Here is a 23,991-nt window from a genome sequence, read left to right on the forward strand (position 1 = left end):
GTTACCGGCATGTCGCAGATTCAGATTTGACTCACGAAATAACAATTAGAATATGAGACATTATTATTCACTAAGCTATACAGCATCATATTAGAACTGACAGCTCTACCATGAACATCATTAATTAAATCAAAGTACTTTGTCATGATAATGCCTCTTTTTCTCTTCACTTTGAATAAAAATTTGAAAGAGGGACTTTTGCTGTGCAGTATTGGTAGTTTTGAGATAAATAGTTAGTAAATAATTTTACTTCAGTGAAAAAAAAGGTGTTGAGTATTTCTATCACAGCCAATACCAGCTTCCCCAGAGAAAGCAAAAAATAAAGCAAGATAGTGTCTACCTGGGGCCCCCAGATAACTAAATCCAACCCTGAAAAACACCCAAGCCACAGCTACTCACAGTCCGAAACACCAGTGAAATACACTTTGCAGCAGAATTCATTTCCTAATAGATGTATTAGTCGCTTGCTTTGACATCATCAACGTAGTTATTAACTAAAGTATGGATTCAAGTAGCAGAGGTATTTTGCTAGTGGTATGTGATTAGTGTATGAGTCAGTATGGCATGGACAAACATACCAAAGTCACATCTCCTTGCAGTCAGAAACACCGACACACTGCTCTATTTTCCACAGAGCCCTGAAGCCCCATCACCACTGCTGTGCTGGTCCTTGTTTATTCAGAGTTTATTAATACTAAATGCGCCGCGTGTCCAAATTGCACCAAATTCAACAGTGTATGTCCTTGGGTCACCCACCCAGTGTAAAGTAGATCTGATGAACAGTTCACGAGATATGCGAAGGACACCCAGACAGACAGAGATTTTTAACTTTTGCCACCTGACGCTGTCAAGAGTGTCCAGAGTATTATGGGTATATCTACATTTAAGGTCACCACAGAGTGCATTTTGGAGTATTTTTCCTGTATGAGAAACAATTTTCCTTTTACATTATCTGTGCATTGTCTTGAGTTGTGTACAAGACATCTGGTTCATGTGAGCAGGTATCTCACCCATGAAATCTCTTCTCTCAGGTGATGGAGGCAAAGGGTTTGGGTTGGCTGCTGGTTGGCATGGTGACGTGTGCGAGCGCAGACTTCTTTGTGGCGAGGCCGCAGCTGATGTTGGTGGACATCACAGAGCTGGGAACCATCAAACTGCAGCTGGAAGTCACCTGGAAGTATGAACACACACACACACACACACACACACACACACACACACACACACACAGATATATGAATGACCTAGATGTACATGAAAGTGTTCTGTACGCATGTCCTGATGTAAAAATGACAGATGAGGTGGTGGCAGAGATCACCATGACGTCAGACATAGAGGTATTTCCTCCACCGAGTACAGGGGTTGATGGGAAGGTGAAGTGGAGAGAAGTGAAATCAGTTATATTCCCAAAAAGGAAAGTAGAATAATTGGATGATCTGACGGGGGAATAGGTGTGGACAACTGTGTAAGGAAATTAAATTTGTAGCGTATAATACGAGACTGTTTTCTCTGAATTCTTGTCTGTGGCCCCTTGTTCTGTCCTGTAGCTCTGCTGCCTGTGTGGATTTCATCAAGTGATGATTTACATGACTGATAAGTGCAGCTGGTCCACAAACCAACAGATTGTTTGCTCTCATACAAGAGAAAGAGAGAATGAAGAGGTGACAGACGATTACTGCTGGGAGAGAAACATTTGCTTCTTGTCCTTTTTCTCTCTTGCTGTCTCTCACTGTTACTTTGCCACATGTTCACAGCAGTAAAACAAGGCCAAGCAACAAATAATTGGGAGTAAACAACAACAAACGATGTGTTGGATTGTTATGAATTCACATCCAGCCGTCCTGCAGAATCTGCTGTTATTTTCTTCTTTCTCTGCCTCTGTCTCCTCTGCACCTCTAACCTGAGCCAGCTGTCCCCGTGCAGCTCAGTGAATACAGAGTACACACACACACACACACACACACACACACACACATAGATCTCTCTCTCTCTGCTGTGCCCTTGCACCATGACAGATCACATTTCAGGGTTTAGAGAAGCCAGGTGGAGGACGTTTCATGGATTCTCCCCAGAGAGAGAAGGAAAATCACACACACACACTCAAACACACGAATCTGCTGAACTCACACACAACAAAACAAAAGACTGCTGTGGCTGTACACAAACACACCACACACAATCCTGCTGAGCCTCTAAATGAGTCACAGAGAAGTGATTTCAATCAGTGTTTCTGCTACATATAAACTCTGAAGACCAACATGTGCTCACAAATAAAGCTGTGGGCAGCAAAAGAAGATGGAAGTTTGTCAGTGAAGTCTCAGGTTTCCCACACTGTCTTACCAATGGATTCTCAAACTTTTCCACAACTTTATTGAAGTAGTTTAAACTGATTCGGGCTTATATAGTGATACTACCACATATTATTAAACAAGACCTCCCAGGCATTTGTGGAGAATCAGACATTCCCACTACCAACTAGCCTCCTATACCAATAGCGCAGAAAGGCATAGGCAGGTTCTGTGCAAAATATCAAGTCTGCACCCCGTCTTGGGAGATAGAAAACCAAAGATCATATTGATGTTAACGCAGTTTGACATGTGTTTGGATTATGTTGACAAGTTTGCATGTGTTTATTCCTTGTCCATAAAACAAAAGTTTGTATACATGTCTAATTGTTGTTCTGTGACCTTGCATGAGCGTTCACGATGCTAGAGCTGCCACTTGAAAGTCTGAGATTCGAATAGTCAGTCAGAGACCCCTCAGTCGACTGAGATTGCTTTAAGTCGAGCAGTTGCTTTTTTGTTGTCGTCTTTGTTTTGTGCAGTGCACCATAAGGCTCCAAGATAACATTATCTTCTCTCTTCTGCTCAGAAGTGTTGAATTTACAGCTCACGGGTACTTAATACAACTAATAATAATAATAGTATTAGTAATAACAGTACGAATAATAGTTTCTGGCTTTTTTTTTTTGATACCTAGTGTCAGCAAAAAATGCTGTCGCACATTTCCAATCAATAGTTAGCACCGTTAGCTTGTTTACGATATTACATCAATGCCACTGTCACAATGAATGTCCTGCTGAGCCCCCTTCAACCTTTGAAACTTTATATATTTTAAAAAATATATTTTTTTTTTCAATGGACACATATCATATAATATTTGATTGAATCACCAGGTATTGTTTGGTGTTGTCTGTAAAATACTGACCTGTTAACAGCCAGCTGTTTGAGCTATAGGCTGAGATTTAGTTGGAGAGAACAGTCTGATGCTGCTATATTGTATGACTGTACTGCAGCAACCTCCCATTCAAAGAGCTATCAATCAGTAGAAACTGTCACCAGGTTAAATTAGTGATTTACCATACTCACAGTGAATATTCAGTATGTTACGTGCCTAAAATCTTAAAGCCAAAGCCTCAATAAAAGCCCTGCACAACAGCTTTTTGGCAATTCCCTGTTTCTCTCCTGATGTGTCGACCCATTTCTTTTTCCAAAAAGGGGTCCAGCCTTGGGAATGACACATCGGTCTGGACTATGTGTATCAGGTGATACTGGTGATGTTGCAACTGTCACACAGCGCAGTACGAGAATCTAAAGTAGTGATATTAGGAATGTATTCTGCATGATGTTAAACATGTTTGGGGATTTTTAAAAACATATTTCAATCAATAATTCAAACAATGTCTATTCAAAACATTCTGTTAATTGCAAACCATTTCCAGGCCTGGAAAAGAGTTTTTCTAATTTCCTAACTCTTCCAGGAATTACAAGACCGTGGGAACAATGAAATCTTAGACTACTGGGAGAAGCTGACTTTAAAAAATAAAAAATTAGTGGAAATGAATAAAAGACTGTGGCTGCACTGCAGAGCCCCGAGGTGTGAATGTCTACAACAGATGAGAGCAGGATGTTGTTGATGAAGAGCATGCACGCTCTGACAACCACCCACATAAGTGTACTGAACGCTCCTAAATGTTCTCACTGATAATTACTCTAAATAAAACAAACACAAAAATAAAGTCGCAGGTGAAACTGCACTGATGTGATCCATAGAAGCACAAAATCTATGGATTTACATGGACTGTGACTAAAACGTTTCATGATGTTTAGGTTTTTCACATAAAGTATGCGCACACCATGCTGTCAAGAGGATTACCATAAAGTGAAAAAAGGTAAAGGAAATGACCGTGAAATATTTCACGTCTGTAAAAGCATCAGAACTTTGGAAAAGTCTGGAAACCCAGTCACACGACAAGCTGCAAATATTGAAGAATGGTAATATTCGCTGGTTTATTGTCAAAGGGACAAAATGTGTTGAACAGCTGCAGTATTCAGCATATATGTGTATATGTGCATTTTACTTATATATGTACTGTGTGTCTGTGTATATTTGCACCTGCAGTCCATTCGACAGTGCTGAGAAGATGAGGCCGCTGTCTGTCAGCAAGCAATCTGTGTCCAGCAGGAAGAGTTCAGTTTACAGCTGGACGGCACCGAGTACTCCGTCCTTCACTGAGAAATACTTTATAGTGAGTATACAGATGGATTTACACACTTACAGTCTCTGCGTCTGTGCCTAACCTTAGCCATATCCACTACTTGCCTAACCAAACCCTTATTTATAAACTAGAGCACTCTGAGAACACAGACCTCCGCCAAGCAGCTCAGATTTCCCATCATTTTATTATTTTATCCACTTCGCTTCAACCGATCACCACCAAAATTTTATTATCTGTTCCTTGTCCCATTATCAACCCTTCCTGAAAATTTCATCAAAATCCGTACAAAACTTTTCGAGTTATTTTGCAGACAAACAGACCAACGCCGGCAAAAACATAACCTCCTTGGCAGAGGTAATGATATATGTGACTGGTGTCTGTAGATCCGTAAATATACAGTGTCCGACGCAAGGAAATGCATTTCTGTATGGATAGACACAAACCTGTAGCCCTGTCTTTCATTTGACACCACAGCTGCATGACTCTACTTTTAGACATGCGACAATTTCTGATGAAAAAATGTGAATGTGTAAAAAGATTAACATCCCCCAAACACAGCCACTGTGGGCAGTAAGACAGTCCACAGGGGCTTTAAAGGGTAAGTTCAGTATTTACCTGAAGCCTATTTTCCCATGGTTTTTGCTTTTTTCTTCACGTTCGACAGTTGCAAAACAGGCTGCAATGTAACCACTCTGGGCATTTGTGCATCATCAAAGAGCATCCGTTAGAAGTGCTTTCTTTTGCCACTGACAGGCTCAGCTTATTATCATGAGAGCCTTACATTACGGAAATGATCCCTACAGAGATAGACCTTTTTATTTAAGCGTAAGATCCTTTTTGTTTATCCAGAATCAGCTGTTAACAAACCCACAACACTATTTAAATAAACACCAGTTTTAGCGTGTATAGAGTCAACATATTTTACATCTAACTGGGTGAATTAAAAGTTTATTTCAACCATACCAGAGTTAATTGTTGGAATATGGTAAAGATGAGCCAAGCCAGATTCGTCAATTTTATTTTGTTTCTATCAACTTGTTTTACTTGTGTGTTTTACGATGAGAAAATTAGTCTGGTGGGTTTGGCGATAGTGATTTCAGATTGTTTCTGATTAAGCAAAAAGGATCTCACTCATAAACAAAAAGGTCTATCTCTGTAGGAATCCTTCTAAATGTTGTCAGACACTTAGAATAACTATTTGACGTACACTGACGGTGCACAAATGTCCCAAGTGGTTACATTGCAGCCTGTTTTGCGGTCGTCAAACGCAAAGCTCGTGCTCAATACGGGAGCAATTTCAAAAAGTTTGTTCCCATTAGTCACTTAGACACAAAAAATTGCCAATAAGGTCCAGGTTTACCCTTTCAAGTGTGATATTTACATTGATATGTGGGTATTCTCCATCTTCTGCAGTCGATGATGCGTGAGCTGCACGATCGAGAAGGCTCCCTCCCGTCTCTGGTGTCTAAAAGTCGAAATAACAGAGGAGGTGTGTCTCTGCTCAGCTATCTGTCCAACCCCTCACACACCGCCATCACACCTAACCACAGCCCTCGAAGCCCCTACAGGTATGTAGCATAGGTTGGAAAGCCTTAAATTATAACTCCTGTGTTGTTGTATGGCAATGGATTTCAATTACAAGAGGACAATATGCAGTTTAATTAGAAAGATGCCAGCCTGGATTGATGCGTATTTTGTATCACCATGATGTTATGGTATGTATGAAAATTAATTCTTCCAGTCTCACAAGGACTCACAGCTACCCCTCCAGTCACAGTCAAGGCACCAGTCTGGGAGGAAGCCAGACTCAGCTGTCCCTCGGGGAGGAAGAATCCCTGGAGGTCTCTACAGAGGAGGCGCAAAGGAGGGAGAGGATGGATGAGAAGGATGGAGAGGAGGAGTGGGGGAGTGTGTTAGATTCTTCCTCATCACCAGCAGAGAGTAAAACAGGATCCCTGCTGGCTCTCCAGAGGTGAGGATGAACCCAAGAGCAAATAATACCTCATTTATTTTAATAGTTTTCAATTTTAAGTGCTGCCAAGAAATAAAGCATTGTTGTCCTGCCAAAACCATGTATCCCCATAATATCTGTGTCCACCTTTTATATGTCAGCATGCTAAATCCTCTACTGTATTTTTCTCAAGTACTATTATCAAACGTATAAAGATGTGTCTGTAATACAGGTCGAGCACTCCTGACATCCTCAGAAAGAACACAGCTGGAGAACCAGACCCTGAGACACACAGTGCAGTGCTGGGACAGGACACCATCAGTGATCAGGTAAAATTCACCTGAAGGATCCACTTAAATCATTCAACGTGAAGCTGAATTCAACAATGCACTGAAATCCTGGTGCAAACTAGAACTACCATCTTGTAGCAATTTTGCAACAAACATGTTTTGTAAGGTCACAGTGACTTTGACCTTTGACCAACAAATTCTAATCCATTCATCGTTGAGTCCAAGTAGAAGTCTGTGCCAAATTTGAGGAAATTTCTTCGAGGCATTCTTGAGATATCACACTCACGAGAATGAAACGAATGAGGTCACAGTGTCCTTGACTTTTGACCACAAAATTCTACATCAGGCCAAGTGGACATTTGTGCCAAATTTGAGAAAATTCTCTCAAGGTGTTTTTGAGATATTGTGTTTACAAGACTAAAACAGATGCAAGATCACAGTGACCTTGAATTTTGACCACCAAATTTAAGTCATCATTGAGTCCAAGTGTAAGTTTGTGCCAAACTTGAGGAAATTCCCTCATACAGCTTATACAGCAACTAAAATGATGAACTTCTCCATATTTATCATAGACTGATATTAACTAAAAAAAGGAAAGATATCTGAAAGCTGTGATTGTTTTTTCCCTGTCACATGACACACGGTGTGTGCTGCTGCGCTCCAAAGGTGGAACTTTGTTTATCCCAGGGTGCAGCCATCACACCCTGAAAAGAGGCACCTTGGTACACTTACGTGCTACGGCAGCATCGCTCTCACTTTTGAGCCCGCCTACATTGACAACAATGGATTTGAGGATGCAAAAACACAGCATGTGTTCAGGCCATAGCAATATAACATATCTTCAGTTCCATAATTTAAACTCAGTATTTCCCATCTTTGTTTCAGGACTCTCCAGAATCTCAGTCATATTCTGCCCCTCCCTCGCCTACATCCCCGACTCAGCCCACAGACGTCACCCCTTCCTCGCCCACAACTGCTGCTCCGACTCCAGGGAGGTCGGTGGTGAGCAGTGCCCTGCGGAGGGCCCAGGCCGTAAAACTGGGAGCCCTGATCGCAGAGCTGGAGAAGATGTTACAGAACCAGAGCTGCTCTGAGAAGGAGCTGAGAACCCTGGACCACCAGATACTGCACCTGGCAACTATACTGAAGGTATCTGTGTGTACTTATACATACACACACACACACACACACACACACACACACACACACCTGTAAACGATCTTTATCTTTATGGATGTATGCGTGTGTTCACCCACAGAACGACCTCTCTCTGCTGAAAAGCTCGTCATCAGAGGAAACTCTGGCTGTGGAGGAAGTCCTCGGCAGCTTTGACTTTCTGTCAAATGACTTCAACGTAGACGATGACACTTCCTGTTTGGGCAGCCTGAGACTAAAGGACAGTGGGTGAGTTCACAGACCCATCGATCAAACACTCAGCAATGACTTGATGTGAAACAACTCATCTCTCCTTTTCGTCCTCGTCCATCAGCATCAGTTCTTTGCAGCAGAGCGCTCTGAGGAGTCCCGGCATACTCTCCAAGAACAGCCAATCGACTTCTGAGGAGGAGTTGGTCATCAGCCCTCTGACTTCTGGAGATTTTGGTGTTGACCAGGCTCTCGAGACTCACCTGGATATATGCTGCATCCTGCTCCAGGTACAGACTGTTTCTAAGAGCTATGTCCATACTAATGAAGTTTTTGGATCAGTGTTTACATCTTTTCTGTCTTGCTGCCCCTCATCTGGCTGCCCCCCGCCTAAAACTTGCTTGTCAAATGTTCACGTTTTCTCAGATGATAAGAACGACCGATTTCAGCCCATCTAGGAGGGACCTGCTGGAGGAAATGGCTCTCCAAGCTGAAGTCTTGGACAGAATCAGCTGTCTGCTGCTGGAAAAAAACGACAGCCTCTCTGCTAGAGACAGTTAGTGGAAGATCTGTTTTATCTTTGTCTTTTAGAGCCTCATTTTATTCTTTTGATTCATATGATTGAGGAAGTCCTCTGTTTTGTTCATGTTCAGCATCTTCTGGTTCTCAAAGATGGGTAAATGAAAGTGCATATAAGACTTTAATTCTCCTCCTCTTCACCTTCAGTCCTGCCGAAGGCCCAGAGAACAAGGGATGTGCTGTTGTTCTGGGAGGAGTGTGTCAACGACAGCAGCTCTCTTTTCTGTTGCCTCTCCGATAGCTTCTCCAGGTCACTACGGAAACGTTACACCCACAAGGTGAAGGCGAAGCAGCCCGGCCAGTCAGAAAAAGGTGACGTAGTACATGCACACTTCATTCCAACTTTCTTTCACACATTGTTGGATTCTTGATGATTATTTATTGTGTCGCCTTTTATTTATTTGCTTGTTTTTGTATGGGGGGGGAGGGTACATACTTGTCGTCAGCATAACTCGTTGGCTACCAGGGTTTAATGTTGCTTTCATTTGCTTTTCCATTGCTGACTGAGCTGAAAACCTTTCTCTCTCTTTCCTCTGCAGTGTTTTCTCAGCTCCTGCAGCAGGTGCAGATGGCCTGTCGGGTGGTGCCCAGCCCTCGGCAGGTCTGCAGCCCAGAGAGAGTCACCCTCTTCCAGCTGTCAGTGTATCTGAAACGCTGGAGCATCCAGGAGGTGGGAGAGCACATCTCACGCCTCTCCAGAGAAGGTATATCTATCATTTTAAAAGTCTGGACTAAAATTTTACATCTCCGTTATCTGGAGAAACTTTCTTTGGTAGAAAATAGTTCCACTAAGACACTGACAGCTCCACTAACACACTGATGCACAGCTATGCAGCAAGCACAATACTATATGTAAAGCACAATCTAACTATAAAGCAAAGAGTCTCTGTCTGTGTGTGAGTGCACTTTAGGTGCTTTGGGGGCCTTTTGTTTGTTATCTCACTGTACAATGTGCTAGAGTAGCAGTAATTCAATATTTTTTTATATCTAAACATCAACATAAATCTATGGCTGTTTGGGGCCCAGGTGAATTGAAGGATCCAAAAGCAGTGTTCAGTTCAGTTCAGTTCAGTTCAGTTCAGAGGAAAAACAGACAAGGATATAACAATTGGAAAACTCAAATTTCTCCAAAACACTGGGTAAAAAGGTGTGTTTTAAAGTGTTTTAAAAATGGCAATGGAAGTGGATTCTTTAATATGTAGCGGGAGGCGATTCCATAAGTAAGGTGCACGGTAGGAAAAGGCCCTGCAACCAATTGATTTTTTATTTACTGAGGGAATGACCAGAAGGTGAGAGTTCAAAGAGCGCAGGGGACGAGGCGGAATATAGGGTGTGAGTAATTCAGATAGGTAGGATGGGGCCAGACCATGTAATGCCTTATAAGTTAAAAGAAGGATCTTAAAATCAGCTCTGGCCTGGACAGGCAACAAGTGCAGAGATGCTAAGACAGGAGTTATATGACTGTATTTACTGGTTCTGGTCAAAATTCTAGCAGCAGCGTTCTGCACAAGTTGAAGACTACGAGTAGCAGATGCAGGGAGGCCAGAGAAAAGAACATTACAATACATACATCCATCAACATTACAACAAAAATTTAGAGACAACTGCTTGTAATTAGGGGGCTTGATCACCACTAGGTCAGTCTTGGCACCATTTAACATGAGAAGGATCTGACTCATCCAGAGTTTAATTTTACATACACATGCCTCTAGATTACGGGCCTGAGAGGGGTCATCAGGCTGTAGTGGCATGTACAGCTGGACGTCATCCGCATAGCATTGATATTTGATGCCACATTCTGAAATGATCCTTCCTAGAGGGAGCAAATAAATACAAAACAAAAGCGGGCCAAGGACAGAACCTTGGGGCACACCAGAGCTCACATTGGAGCATTTGGAGAAAGAATTATTGAAGTTAACACATTGGGTTCTGTCAGATAAATAAGAGCGGAACCATGAAAGTGCCGACCCATGGACTCCTACGCAGTGCTTTAGCCTATGTAAGAGGATAGTGTGATCTACTGTGTCAAATGCCGCACTTAAATCAAGCTTTAAAAGTATGGAAGCAGACCCAGTATCTGCTGTGATCAACAGATCATTAACAACTCTGATCAGGGCAGTTTCGGTGGAGTGACAGTAGAGTTGGGCGACATTGTGTTGTTTGGTTTGTTCACTGCTCGGCCCGAACACACTCGGGCAGAATATACGCGGAACGGATTCCACGGAGGTCCACGCGGACTCAAAGTGGACGTCCGCAAGCCCTGTGTGCACAAAGCTCACATTTTACGACTGCGCGGACTCCGCTCCGCACACCAGTGACTGCTCGGCATGTATTTTTCACATCGCGGGGATTTTTCACGGACATTTTTACAGGAAACTACAACGCGGAAGTGTGCTCGACTATGAAAGCCCGAATGACTGCGGACATTCCTCACGGAGTCCACTCCACTTATAGTACGTCCGAGTATACTTGTGTCGAGTGGGCGGAGGCATTGATTTGGCCATGTTGTCGCTGTCTCTACTGATGAGCTTTCTGTTTTTCACTAACTCAACAACAGGAAACAGCACTTTAAAATAAAAACTTTGCCAGAAATTCACCGTACTTCAAAAATAAAACGTAGGTTTTGGGGTTTTTCTGCAAACTTGACATGTCACTTGCACGACCCACTTTTGGACCACGATCCACCAGTTGGGAACCACTGCAATAAAGGATTGAAGACAGGAGCTGGCCTGTTTTTGATGGAAGTAATGGTGAACTACAACATTAGTTTGAGATTTGGGCTGAAATGAATCGTTGAAACAGTATCGCTAACCCTTTTAAATAAGTAATTAACCCTTTTAATACATTCTTCATTCAAAAACATTAAACATTCTCTTGGATTTGCTGCTTTTCTCTGTTTTACCTCACTGTTTTATGCTCTGTGAAACTGATGGCCTTTTTTTAAAAAGGATTAATCAAATAATTGAAAAACTGTTAGCTGCAGCCCTAATTTCAATGGTAGCGGAAATCAGAAAAACTACAGTGCAATTGGACACAATTACTGTAGTTACACTGTCACTCTATAATGATACATGCTAGAAAAAAATGAGATCAGCCCTGAACAAACATTAGGTCTCCAGAGAAAGAGTGAGACAGAAAGAGTGACCTCAGACAGCTGTATTTGCTCACGTTCAGCATTAAACTCACACAAAAGTAAAGACGGGCAGCAACAGTCACAAAATACAATTACTATAGTTGATGATACAGATTATAGTCCAGCAAGAGCATTTGAGGAGGAGATAAAAATTACCCGTTAATATTTGCTTTGTAACATATCAGACAAAATAGAGGATCTATCAATGTCACGTACACCGCTACAGAACTGTGTCAGTAGTCGTCACTACAGCAACTAAATTTTCAACTGAAACTAACTGCCTCTAACAGAATCATCAGTGACCAACAGAAATTACATGGATAAAGCTTTTCTCATTGTAAAAATTTTGCCGTTTGCCTGCCTCTTCCTTTCCTTTCGCACCATAATGGTGTTTAAATGATATAAACAAGTCACATCTGAGACATGTGATTTGTCTAATTACAAGAGAGTTTCCACAAAAATATCCTATGAATAGTTGATATTCCACCGTCGTAAATAAGAGATTGTGATACAGCATTTTCATTTGTCTTTTTGTCTTGAGTCTGAGACTGAGTTGGAGACTGAGGTTTGTTTACCCTTTAAGCACAGTTGCTCCTTTGTATCAGCATCTACCTGTACTGGGTAGTTAAAAATAACCAGATTGAGAGTCACTAAAACAAATAGTAGATCTACAAATATCAGTAACAATGTGCTATCAAACTCTGCAGAGAAATATTTGTGTCATTTTGTCCTACTGCAGCAGTAGAAAGCTTTTATTTGCACTCTGATTTTATTGTAGACCTGAAAACTAGACTTTTTTTTGTCTGTGGAATTAACATGTGGAATTCTTTACCTGCAGAACTCAAATTAGATCCTCATTTCCATTACTTCAAACTCAAACTGAAACAGTTTTTGAAGAGGAATCAGTTTTGCAGTCATAAATAATTTGGTGCTTCCTATTCTATGGTGCTTATTATGTATTGCAGTTTGTGTCTTTTATTGTTCTATCTGTACTTTCACTTGTGTGTTCTTTACACTGTCACGTGTGTTTTTGTTGCTGAGTCTTTTGGATCTTAAGGCACTGCAAACTAGCTCAGGCTATAAGATGCTGTGGTGTGTGGCTGTTACGTATACTTGTCCCTATACAAATAAACATTAAATAAATAAAAAACAAATATTGTCCTATAACATTAAATATTCATGACCAAATAAGAATACATTTTTTTTTTTTGAAATCCTGAGATATAGTTTATGAAACTGTGCTCATCTGCTACATCAGGACAAAGGCTGGCATGTGTTACTACATGATTATAGTGGCAAAAAGAATTCAAAGTAACCATATTATTGCATTATCTATAGAAAATTTAAAATAATAATAATGCTATCAGTCAAATCCATCTTTAACCTTGCTCAGTGTGTGTTTTGTATGTTTTGGGGGGGTTTTTTGGCAAATGAGTTACACTCAAAACAACACAAACCTTATTCAAGGAGGTGCTCAATTATTTACATGAGATTATCAATTCCATCACCTTCATGCAGAGGGTGGTTGAGAAGATAAGTTTTCAAGGCCTTTAATGACTACAGACCACTGCGGTACACTAAACAGTACACGACAGTATTTATTTAAAGCTACACCCATCTTTTTTGTTCACTCGACAGCTATCATCACATATGACAACTGTCCAAAGTTTGTGTATAAATGTGTGTCTGTCTGTGGTATCTGTTGTGTATTCGAGGAATGGTGGTATGTATTCCAACTTGAGAGCTTTAGGATCTGAGACCATTCCTGAAATTCCAGCTTGCTGAAGTCATCTGGACCATCTGTCAACATTACTGCCAAAACGGTCACACCAAATAAACTAGGCGTGTAGATGTCTGTGTATGTATGTGTGTGTGTGTGTGTGTGTGTGTGTGTGTGTGTGTGTGCGTGTGCTCTCCTTAAAGAATCAGTAACGATCCACCACATGATTCATTATTAATCAATCATGAACAAACAAAAACACTCCCTTCCTTCTTCTCTTCCCTCCATCTCCCCTTGCTTCCTCTCCTCCTTCATGTGGCTACAGTATGTTAATGTCTGCTGTTTATTACATCTGTAAACTACATTTGGTTTACATACCACAACACTTGTAAAACTGCTCAAACAACAACACTGTGTTCCTGTGCTTTAATTTGAGCCCAGACAATTAAAGTCTGAAATTAACTTGGCATTTGTTTTAACTCACTTTGAACACCAGGCGGGTGGAGTTTACAGCCAAAGCAAGACAAAGAGTGCCAGCAAGATTAGATAAGATTTAATTTGCTTTTCTGAGATGTAAAAAATGTAATTATGTTTAAAATCTTATTACATGGAAACCATATCAAAGATGTTAATGGGCTGCACAGCCACAAGTCTGTCTGGTAATGTAAGTGTGAGTAAAATGTGCTGTATGTGAGAATGAAGTCAGTGTAATCAGTTTAACTTGACACATAATTATTATTTATCTTAATGGATTTTGCCTCTGTAAGGCTTTTAAAATGGATATTTCTAAATTTACTTATAATAGCACACAATGGTTAACAGATATCAAGCAAATCCTTCAGCTTTTATGACATCACTGACGAGAAGTCTTAAAGTGCACAAAACAAAATTGAAATCTGAAACTGGGCAAAGTTCATCTGCTGATAAAGGTTGTGTGATCTGATTCATATCTCCGAAACAGCTCTTAAACAAACTTTGTGTTTTTTCTCAACTAAACAAATGGTGTATTGTTCACTGATTATAGTCACTATTGTGTTTCAGAGTACATCCTCTCTGTGCTGAGGAGCCCGAAAAGGAGGCGGGCTTTAAATAAGCTGAGGGGTCGCCGCATTGCGGAGCTAATCCCACTGGGGTGCACGCTGCAGACTCTGGCCGCCCTGCAGATCGACTCCAACCACAAAGTCTGCAAAGCTGCTGCCAACTGTCTCTGCAGAGCTGCGGGCTTCAAGGCCTTTAGGAGCAAGGTACTTCAAACTGTCGCAGCTATAAGACTCAGAGTCCATAGTCATGCTTGATGCTTAGCAAGCCTTTAAACTAAATGGAATTACATTAAACTGCCTTTACACCACCACACGGCAACTGCCTACCTGCAAGAGTGTTCCCCACCGTGTTAGTAACAGCATACTGTAGCAAGACAATTGAAATCACTGAAGTTACCAAATATTTCTACATAAAATGGAAATGTTATCGCAGGCCCAGTTTTTCTTCAGGTTGCCCTTATAAATTGCTAGCGCTGTGTTGAACAACTGCAGGTATTCACACACCAACATCAGGGCTTGACGCTAACTTTTTTCCCAAGGAGCACATGTACTCCTAAGTTGAAAAAGTGAGGAGCGCACAAAGAACTTTAGGGGCACAATGTCAATTGATCAAATAATGTGTTTTCCGTAATAAACGTGATACAAATAGACATTTACAAGCAAAATTATTTAATGAATTTGTATACAAAATGTACAGAAAGGTAAAATCATCAGGTTTTGAAAAAGTATTGCAATTTAATTTTGTCTTTAATGTTATTATCTTATATATATCTTATCTTTGCAATATGATTATCTTATATAATGTTATTACTATCCTAAAACATTCTCCAGGTCCTCTGAAACTCTGCAGGACTTGAGCCTCTTTCACACAGAGCTTTCGCAGCGCCCACCGCGGGGACAGGATTTGGGTAGTACAGGCTTGTTCAGGAGCTACAGCTCTATGGTGACCGCTTCCAGGTGTACTTCAGGCTCTTCTCTGCTATTGGACGCGCGGCGCCGAGGTGTCGTCACAGCGCGCAGATGCCGCAACATGCGCCCTCACTTGCGCCAAGGTAGCACATACACAATGAATGGGTTCGTTGGCGGAGGTCTGCGCTTTGCGCGCGCTGTGTGAAAAGGGCTTTATTTCCACCCTGCCCAGCAGCGGTACCATGGTGAACGGTCCCTAAAGGCCTCTACACATGATCAGTTGTAAAACCGCTTTGCGCTGGCTGTCCCATTGTTTGTCTATGGAGAGGGCAGCAACGCTTGACAAAGCGGCACCGCTACCCTTGGCGTCATGCACCGCTCTGATTTTCCACCCGAGCGCTGCGCTCAGAGTTGAAATTATTTGAACTACGGGGAGAACGGAGCAGGCTTCCCCGGAGATCCGCCGCTTAACCTCCACACTTTGACTTATTTCCACGCTGCCAACAGTGGGACTTAAGCCCTTTTCACACAGAGCGCGCAAAGTGCAGACCTCCACCGACAAACCCATTCATTGTGTATGTGCTACCGTGGTGCAAGAGCGCATTGTGCCGACAGTGGCTTGGATAACCGCCCATAACCGTGTCACACGGGGAAGAGGGAAGGCGGCTGGAGTTCCTCCAACATTTGCGGTTAGATTATCATATTGTTTTATTGACAAAAATATAGGCTGCTTCGGCTGATTTTTTATGCGCACATGTGCCCCTGAATATTTTTTACAGTTCGCACACATCTATTTTTAGTCGCAAATGTGAGTGAAACGCTCGCACTGTCGAGCCCTGAACATTATCAGCTCCTCCATCTTGTCATCTATCTGCTTTCGTAATGCCCTCTTATTTGATCAAAGCCAGGCGGCTACCACCAAAAGTTCAACATAGTGAACTGTGCACGGCAGAGCAAAATCTGTGTGCATTCACATGGGTGGCAGCTGCATTTTAACCCTACTGCCATGTTCAGGAACGCTTCCTCTGCCACCTTCCTTCACTGAAATGACTGGAGGCTGCAAGTTACCACACAGCACTGTGAAAGCAGCTTAAGGTGCCAGAGTGCATAAAAAAGCATCAAATTAGTGCCTGTTTATCAAAAAAGTGCCAGGGGAGGATCCCACGGGTCCCCTGACAGATGTCCAGGCTAAGCCCCAGATGTCCTCAAATCCTAGAAACGTCCCTGCATATATGTGCAGGACAAGTTGAGTATCTGCTTTAGACCCTTGGTCTTTTTATTGCTAAGCAAATAACAGCTTCCATCTCTTGGTTTACCTTGTGGAAATAAATGCAATGATGCAACTACTCCAACAAAACAGGAAATGTCTCTGTGTGTGTTAACCTTCTCCTCCAGGCGGTAGTTTACTACACAGAGAGTTTGAAAAGCACTGATGTACAGATCCAACAAGGCTCCTGTCTGGCTCTTAAATGCCTCAGGGTGAGCAACACACATTACACAACCTCTCAGAAAACACAGAAACACGTACAGAAATACAATTTTCAGCACTGTGTGCTACATTTTCAACTGTCTAGCGTGTGTGTGTGTGTTTGTGCTTGTGTGTGTGCCAGGCAACAGAAAGTGTGGACTACATAGCAGATTTATGGAGATCAGCGGATGAAGATCTGTTCAGCGCTGCCAGAGAAACTGTCCTCTCCTTTGGTAGACACATCAGTTATTCTTCATCCAGTAGATCATTGTTTGTATTTTATTGTAGTATATACTTTTCATTATACTATCTGTCTGTTCATCTGCAGGTAAAATGGGGTATCTTGCCTTCCAGAGGATGGACCAGCTGTACGCTGAGATGCAGGAGGAGGCTTACCAGAACCAAGAGACTGAGATTACCTTTCTATAGGAGACAAGTCTGGACCTGAAATAGGCCGCGACATGAAGAGTGTGTGTGTGTCTCAATGAGCCTGACAGACAGGGTGAGAGACAACATTAAACAGAGTTCGTGTCTGAGTTGGATAAAGTGTATGAGCCAGCGCTGAGGGTGAATGCCAGGATCAGAGATTGTACATTCTGATATTTGTTTGAAGAAATCTGTGGTGCCTTCATGACAAACACCAAAGGGACGAGTGCAGAGGAAGATCTAAAAATGATGACTCTTGCTTCCTTTGGATAATCACTTGATCATTCACTCATGTTTTTGCTCCAAAGCTCCAATTTCCGTGATCCTGTGACCGGAGAAGTGACTTTACTGGGACCATGAATGTATTTTGATCAAATATGCAGAGTTCTGTTCTCTATTGCAGTACCACTATTTAACCAAAGATGCCTCGTGCAGCTGTAAAATTATCTGCTTTTCCTGTGTTGGGACTTACTTTCAATAAGGTCTATATTGTTGTTGTTTTATTGAAAAAATTAAGGAGAATTGTGTTATTGCTTCACATTTTGTCACAAGTGTGTGATTAAGAGGCATAATGAGCAAAAATCCAAACTATCATGTGGACATTAAACCCCAAGGGACCAAATAAATCCCTGGTAACAAATAGCTACAAATGTACCTGTGGCAGGTCACTTTTTTTATAGAGGCAGAACTTACTTTACTTGTTTTCATCAACTGAATAGAAGGGACACAAATGGCTGCTGAAACAGGACTTGTGTGACATCCAGGGACTAGAGGATTACGATACAAACATGTCTGAGAGGCAGCCAAACAGCATTTAAGAGGTTTTACTCTGCTCCCTTAAATCCGTTCTTGAGGGGCGAAATTTACTAAACTTGTGAGTTTCCTACATTGCAGATGATAGCAGAGTGCAGCCAGCTGCTGGATGTTATGGGCTGATGAAAGTGTGTTGTCATTTGAGATTCATATGTGCAATGATTTGCAATGATTTAGCCTGAAGAAGGTGACAACAATGCTGAGGCAATGCACGCAGGCAATATGGCCAGAACATAATCCCAGTCTCATCAGTGCTTGAAAAAGAATAGCAACACTTCATAATAAGGATATGAAACACATGCTTAACTGATACAGGACTCATAATGATTTAATAGATTAAAGATGTGTCATGAGTTCCTTTTATTCACCATTAAGTGGTTTATTTGTTCAGTAATTAATGTTACTTCATAGATTCATTAATACGCCACAAAATTAGCTGGAATCCAGTCAGTAATTCTGAAAATGAAACTACCTCTAATTTTAATTATATATCAATCTGCTTTTATTATTATTATAATCATTTTATTATTTGCTTTGTCAATGAAATGGCTTCAATGTCTTGTTTATTTCGATCAGCAGTCAAAAACCCAAATATTCTTAGTGCACTTTTTTCTCTGTTTTACATCAATGAAATAGAGAAAACAGCAAATCCTCACATCTGAAGGAGCTGGAAGCTGCAAAATCTTAGCATTTCCATTGATCAGCATAGTTGATAGTAGATAGTAGATTACTTGGCTAATCATTTCACCTCTACCAGTTATACAAAAACAAGGACATGTCAGACCCATGGATTGATCAGCCTGTGAAACCAGAACAGAACCTGAAGCAGTTTAAATCAAACTGGTAGTCCAATACAAATTTTTACATGTTTGTGTCAGACTGACAAGCCTCATGAGTTTATTTTTGTTATACATTTTTGTTGCTGAAAGACGAAGAGTATAGTATAAAAGACAAATGTGTAAACCTAATAACCATTTAGCAGATGCCAAATCAGGTGACATGTCTAAACTAACAGAAGGACTTACTGAGCTTAACATCGACACATGAAGTGTTCATCAAATAGAAATAAAATTAATAAAAATGACACTGAACTGTTTGCCATGGCTGTTTGACTAATGGAGCAGAAAATGGCAACTAGTGCTAGTTGTTACAGTGACAACGCAGGTCAGTGGGGCCCTAAAGTGTGTCACGCTCACTAGTTTGAGAGCTCCATTTAAGCCTGATGTTGCCTTTTAAGTGATCAGAGGTATTGACATCTTTGCAAAGTGACTGGATGTGTTTATAATTGGCAGTGCCGGCGGTAATGTGCTACAACGCAAGTCCTGGAGGGTACTCTTAACGGGTTTTGGCAATTCCCTCACAACAGACACATCCCCATGCTTCGTACGAAAACTCCACTGCTCTTTTGTTTGTTACTGCACAATCTCAATTTGGTGACTTTGCAATTTGTTGCAAGTTGCTTGGTTGATACAGAGGTTAAACAACTGTTGCAATGACGATAATACACATAAAAATGTCTGCCACTCTTTCCACCCTGCTACAATGATAGAACAGAATAGATAGACTTTATTGTCTGTCCCAACAGTGACAGAAATTCTCCTTTGACAAGGCTCAACAATACAAGACCCAAATTCAAAACACATTTAAAACAAATTAACTGATAAAAGCGTGTTAAAGTGCAGTGTCCATTTTTTGTATTTTAGAGGCTTTCTTACAGGTGTTTTTCTGGGCCAGTGTGACTATGTGGCGCCTGTCTGATGACAGTAACTGGAAGTAGTGGTGGAGAAGTGATGTGAATGGGAATGTCTGTTCTACTATTACTGCTTTATCAGTGCACTTCTCACAAGAGAAGATCATAATTACTCATGTGTTACCTGGTTAACATGCTATTCTGCTTTAAGAATCTTGGATCAAATGCATTTCTGCGTAGCTGTTATCTGGCTAATAAGGTGGAAAATTAATTAATATATGAAGTAACTGTGAGTTAACACTGATAATCCATGAGGTGTTGACATATCACATAAACTTTTAGTGACTTTATAATTTCTTAAGTAACCAAAGCATGTGTTTCGTACCCTTATTCAGTGTCACCAAATTTCTTTAAATCCTCCTCGTCTTTGACAATTAATTCTTAGTTTCTAACGTTGCTGGAGGCCCCACGGTCAGACTGAATGACCCCATCATTGCTGAAACAGAGGCAGGTGCTGCCCTCTGCTGGCTGTTTAGGTGAACTGTCGTTTGGGGAGGGCCTTGACCTGAGGATGCTTTCATTGCCCACAGACTAGATTTGGCTGTGGTTAAACTGACCTGGGACCTTTCTGACTGTGAAATTTAAGGAATGTTTGTGAGGTCAAAAAGTGTCATGGGAAGAAGACATGAGTCAGCTTTTTTGTGTGCTTGGCAGAGAAGGTTTCGGGGTCATGTGAGGTTTTTCTTTAGTCACCGTAGCTCAATACAGGTCACCTCTGCATCATGTTTAGGAAGTTTTTTGGTTTATGAAATGTGTTAGAAAACCCAGAATGCTCAAATCTAATCATTTAATCTTCATAATATTCGAAGACATAAATCAGGGGATCAAAATCCCCGGCATACCAAAGCTCTCATGTTGGAAAACATGTCTTTCCCAATCCTATACAAGGGAAGACACTTTTTTTTAAGATAATCAGATGCAGATAAGCTCCTAAAACAAAACCTTGAAAATGTTCAGAACATAAACAAGAACCAGAGTTCGGCCTTGCGTTTGAAAACGCTCTGCCTGGTTTGTTTTAGCCCCGTCCTGCAGCACCAGATGGTTCTGGATTTGTAAAGACAAATAACTATAAAGAATAGACAATCAAAAGAAAAACATGTCAAAGTCATGTTTGTGTACTTTTTTTTTTTTTTTTTTTTACCATGTTAGCTTCCTAATCTTTTTGGGATTGATATGTCTTGGTAAAACTTCCCAGAATTTAAGTCAAAGCAAATTCTTTGCTTTTGTTGAGTAATACTGGCAAACGCACCAGCTGAGACTACAGGAGTTCTGTTTACTAGTTTTCTAGCTGCTGCTGCTGCTGCTGCAAAAGCAGGATGTTTCTGTTTTCAAAGTTGCATGGAAGGAAAAAGACAAGAAAAAGAGGTAACAGAGGAAAGTAGAGCTGAGGGAGATTTGGAGGAAAAAAACGAAGTAGAGAGACAACAGGAGGGTACAGGAAGTCAGGATGTAAGATATTTCACTTAAAACCACAAATGTGAACCTTGTGGTGGTGCTAGATGAAAGTCAAGGGATCACAAAAGTCATTAGGATTTATGAGGAGCATGAATGTCTGCACCTAGTTTTAAAGCAATCCCTCTCTTTTGTTTCATGCAAAGCTTTAATATGTTTAGTCTATCATCTGCGATGAATTCTCCTTACCTAGAAACACCTGTTATCTGTTGTTTTGGGATAAAAACACCAAAGTGGTTACTTGCATATGTTGTTGTTGATTTGTTATGTGTTCTTTCAGTCTGACATTCCTCACACCATCTGTGTTTTCAATTAATAACATCATAAAACAAGTAGGATGATCACTAACAATTTTAAAGACTTGCCAGTTGCACAAAACACTTTAAGGTTTTCTCCTTAAGTATGACACTGAAGACTGAGCAGAGGGACTTACTTAAGAGTGTTGGACAGAATGCCCGAGAAGGTTCCCTTAGTTAAGTAAAATGTTAAGGCATTTACTGCATTGAAAGTTTTTACAGTGGCAAAGAACTACAGTTTTTATGATAACCATTTGTTTGCTTGCACTCAGGCTTATGATACCTTTTGTGCAATGGTTTAACTAACTTCAAGGAATTCCTGTAGTATAAGAGAGCCCCAGGTTGGTTGCACAAAACACAATAATACACAAAACACGATATTACACACAATAATAATAGTGATAATACAACAATAGAAAAGAAAACATTTGGGGAAACTGTAAAAAAATGAAAAGGCCTTAGTAAGACAAAAAACAAGAAACAAACAAAAGAAACTTGAATGTTTCTTTAACAATATTTCTACCAGATCATCAGCACAGGCTGGACATCATAGGCAGAGATGTGGCCTACACATGAAAACCAACCAGACCCTAACAACAATATCACAAACAGAGACCTATGAATTTACTCTAAATGCAAAGCCAACTCATGGTGACAAACATAGCTATAACGTATGCTCTATCAAAACTGAACGCATCATATTTATTATGTATGTATTGTCATTCAACAGCCACAGCGGGCATAAAAGCAGTTTTATTATCTTACCATGAGGTGGCTTGTTGGGGAAACGCTGCCAGTTTAGCTTGGAGTTGAAGATGAAGATGAAGATGATTCACTCCAGTGAATCTGGCAGTGAAGTCCAGTTCTTCAATGGTGACCCAGAGACGTGTTTTAGTCCAGTTTGCTTTACAAAAATCTCTCCATGCACACTGCAAGATGTCACTAGAAGTTTGGGACTGAAATATGATGGTAGAACAGATGACATTTTACTTGCGTCTCAGCCGAACTTGTGTTTGGGCGATTTAACGGCTGTCAAAATGGCGGTTCCTTTCACTGCTAGCTTAAGTTACGGTTTTGCCTTCTTCTTCATCCTCCGACCGGGGTTTTAATTAAATATCTTACTATAGATATATGCCTTGATATGTTAATTATAAACGCAGTTTCTACCTTCTTTGTATTTCATGGTAGAATCTGAATATTTCCGAAACCGGACTCCGAAGTCGCCGCGGCTAGCTAGCTAGCATACAACTTGTTTTCAACTGCCAAAGGCAAAGGTTAACCCCGCCCACAAGGATATTCTAGGCTTTTCATTGGTCGAGACGTATGAGTGACCTCTCCAGAGGACGAATCATATTCACAATCATGAAATACGGGGTCACACAAAGTAAAAACAAAACAAATATAGGCTATACTGACTTACACTTAATTTAATAAGTATACTAAGTACACTTCCCTATGCACTTATTTAATGCACAAAAGTGTTATTTTTATGTCACAGTGTACTTTATATACTAATGATTTATTATTAGTGATATTGAGGGCATACTGACATAAGTGTACTTGGCTTCACTATTTTGAGAATCCATTAAGATTTACTTCAATATACCTAACCTAAGTACAAGTTTTCTAATGACGCTGTACATTATTTTTAAATAAGTACTTTGATCCAACTTTGTTTATACTGTAAGTATTTTTAATTATATTTTAGGGGTGCTGGAAAGTCATTACAAACTCAAGTAAATTGTGCTATTAAAGATATAATAAAATACAATTAAGTGTACTTGGCTATGCTATTTTGAGACAGCAGTCAAATGTACTTAAAAATACTTAAATACACCTTTTATTTTTAATGCTACTTGAAGTATATTTCAGTAGGCTACAGTTTTCAGATAATATTAATGCACTTATATTAAATTATATGCACTTATATTAAACTAAAATGTGTTGAAAACAGATTGTTGGATTAAAGTATATTTTATAAGATGCAGCATTATTATAAAAAGTAATAGATAAGTCTTTAAGTCTATTTTTAATAGCACTAGGTATAATTTACTTGACTTTGTAATGACTTTACAGTGCACTTAAAATATAATTAAAAATACTTCCAAAATAAACAAAGTTGGATTAATGTACTTTTTTAAATAACGTACAGTGCGGTACTTAAGTGCATTTACATACATCTTCATGATGTCTTAAAATGGTAAAGCCAAGTACATTTAATTGTATTTAGTTATATTTTTAATAGCACTAATGATATACCATTGGCATAATGTATATTGTTGTACATAAAAAAACAGAAAA

The 23,991-nt window shown here is 40.4% G+C and overlaps 1 protein-coding gene across 5 annotated transcripts in view; it reads left to right on the forward strand.

The window, feature by feature from the left end:
• The window catches only part of ripor3 (RIPOR family member 3), a 79,838-nt gene extending 58,480 nt beyond the window's left edge, over positions 1-21,358 (forward strand). For 4 of the 5 annotated variants that reach the window (XM_049598525.1, XM_049598444.1, XM_049598362.1 and 1 more), the window contains 15 exons: positions 1,032-1,177; positions 4,402-4,528; positions 5,912-6,066; positions 6,240-6,470; positions 6,682-6,778; positions 7,625-7,888; positions 7,998-8,143; positions 8,229-8,394; positions 8,531-8,660; positions 8,831-8,995; positions 9,223-9,387; positions 14,578-14,780; positions 16,881-16,964; positions 17,096-17,186; positions 17,282-21,358. In XM_049598525.1, the coding sequence (XP_049454482.1) occupies positions 1,032-1,177; positions 4,402-4,528; positions 5,912-6,066; positions 6,240-6,470; positions 6,682-6,778; positions 7,625-7,888; positions 7,998-8,143; positions 8,229-8,394; positions 8,531-8,660; positions 8,831-8,995; positions 9,223-9,387; positions 14,578-14,780; positions 16,881-16,964; positions 17,096-17,186; positions 17,282-17,382 (2,271 nt within the window). In that variant the 3' untranslated portion in view covers positions 17,383-21,358. The remainder of the gene's footprint in view (positions 1-1,031; positions 1,178-4,401; positions 4,529-5,911; positions 6,067-6,239; positions 6,471-6,681; positions 6,779-7,624; positions 7,889-7,997; positions 8,144-8,228; positions 8,395-8,530; positions 8,661-8,830; positions 8,996-9,222; positions 9,388-14,577; positions 14,781-16,880; positions 16,965-17,095; positions 17,187-17,281) is intronic. The other variant, XM_049598590.1, reaches the window with a different exon arrangement.
• The last annotated feature ends 2,633 nt before the right edge of the window (positions 21,359-23,991 follow it).

This window comes from Epinephelus fuscoguttatus, linkage group LG1 (genome assembly GCF_011397635.1).
Source record: "Epinephelus fuscoguttatus linkage group LG1, E.fuscoguttatus.final_Chr_v1".
NCBI classification, from domain to species: Eukaryota; Metazoa; Chordata; class Actinopteri; order Perciformes; family Serranidae; genus Epinephelus; species Epinephelus fuscoguttatus.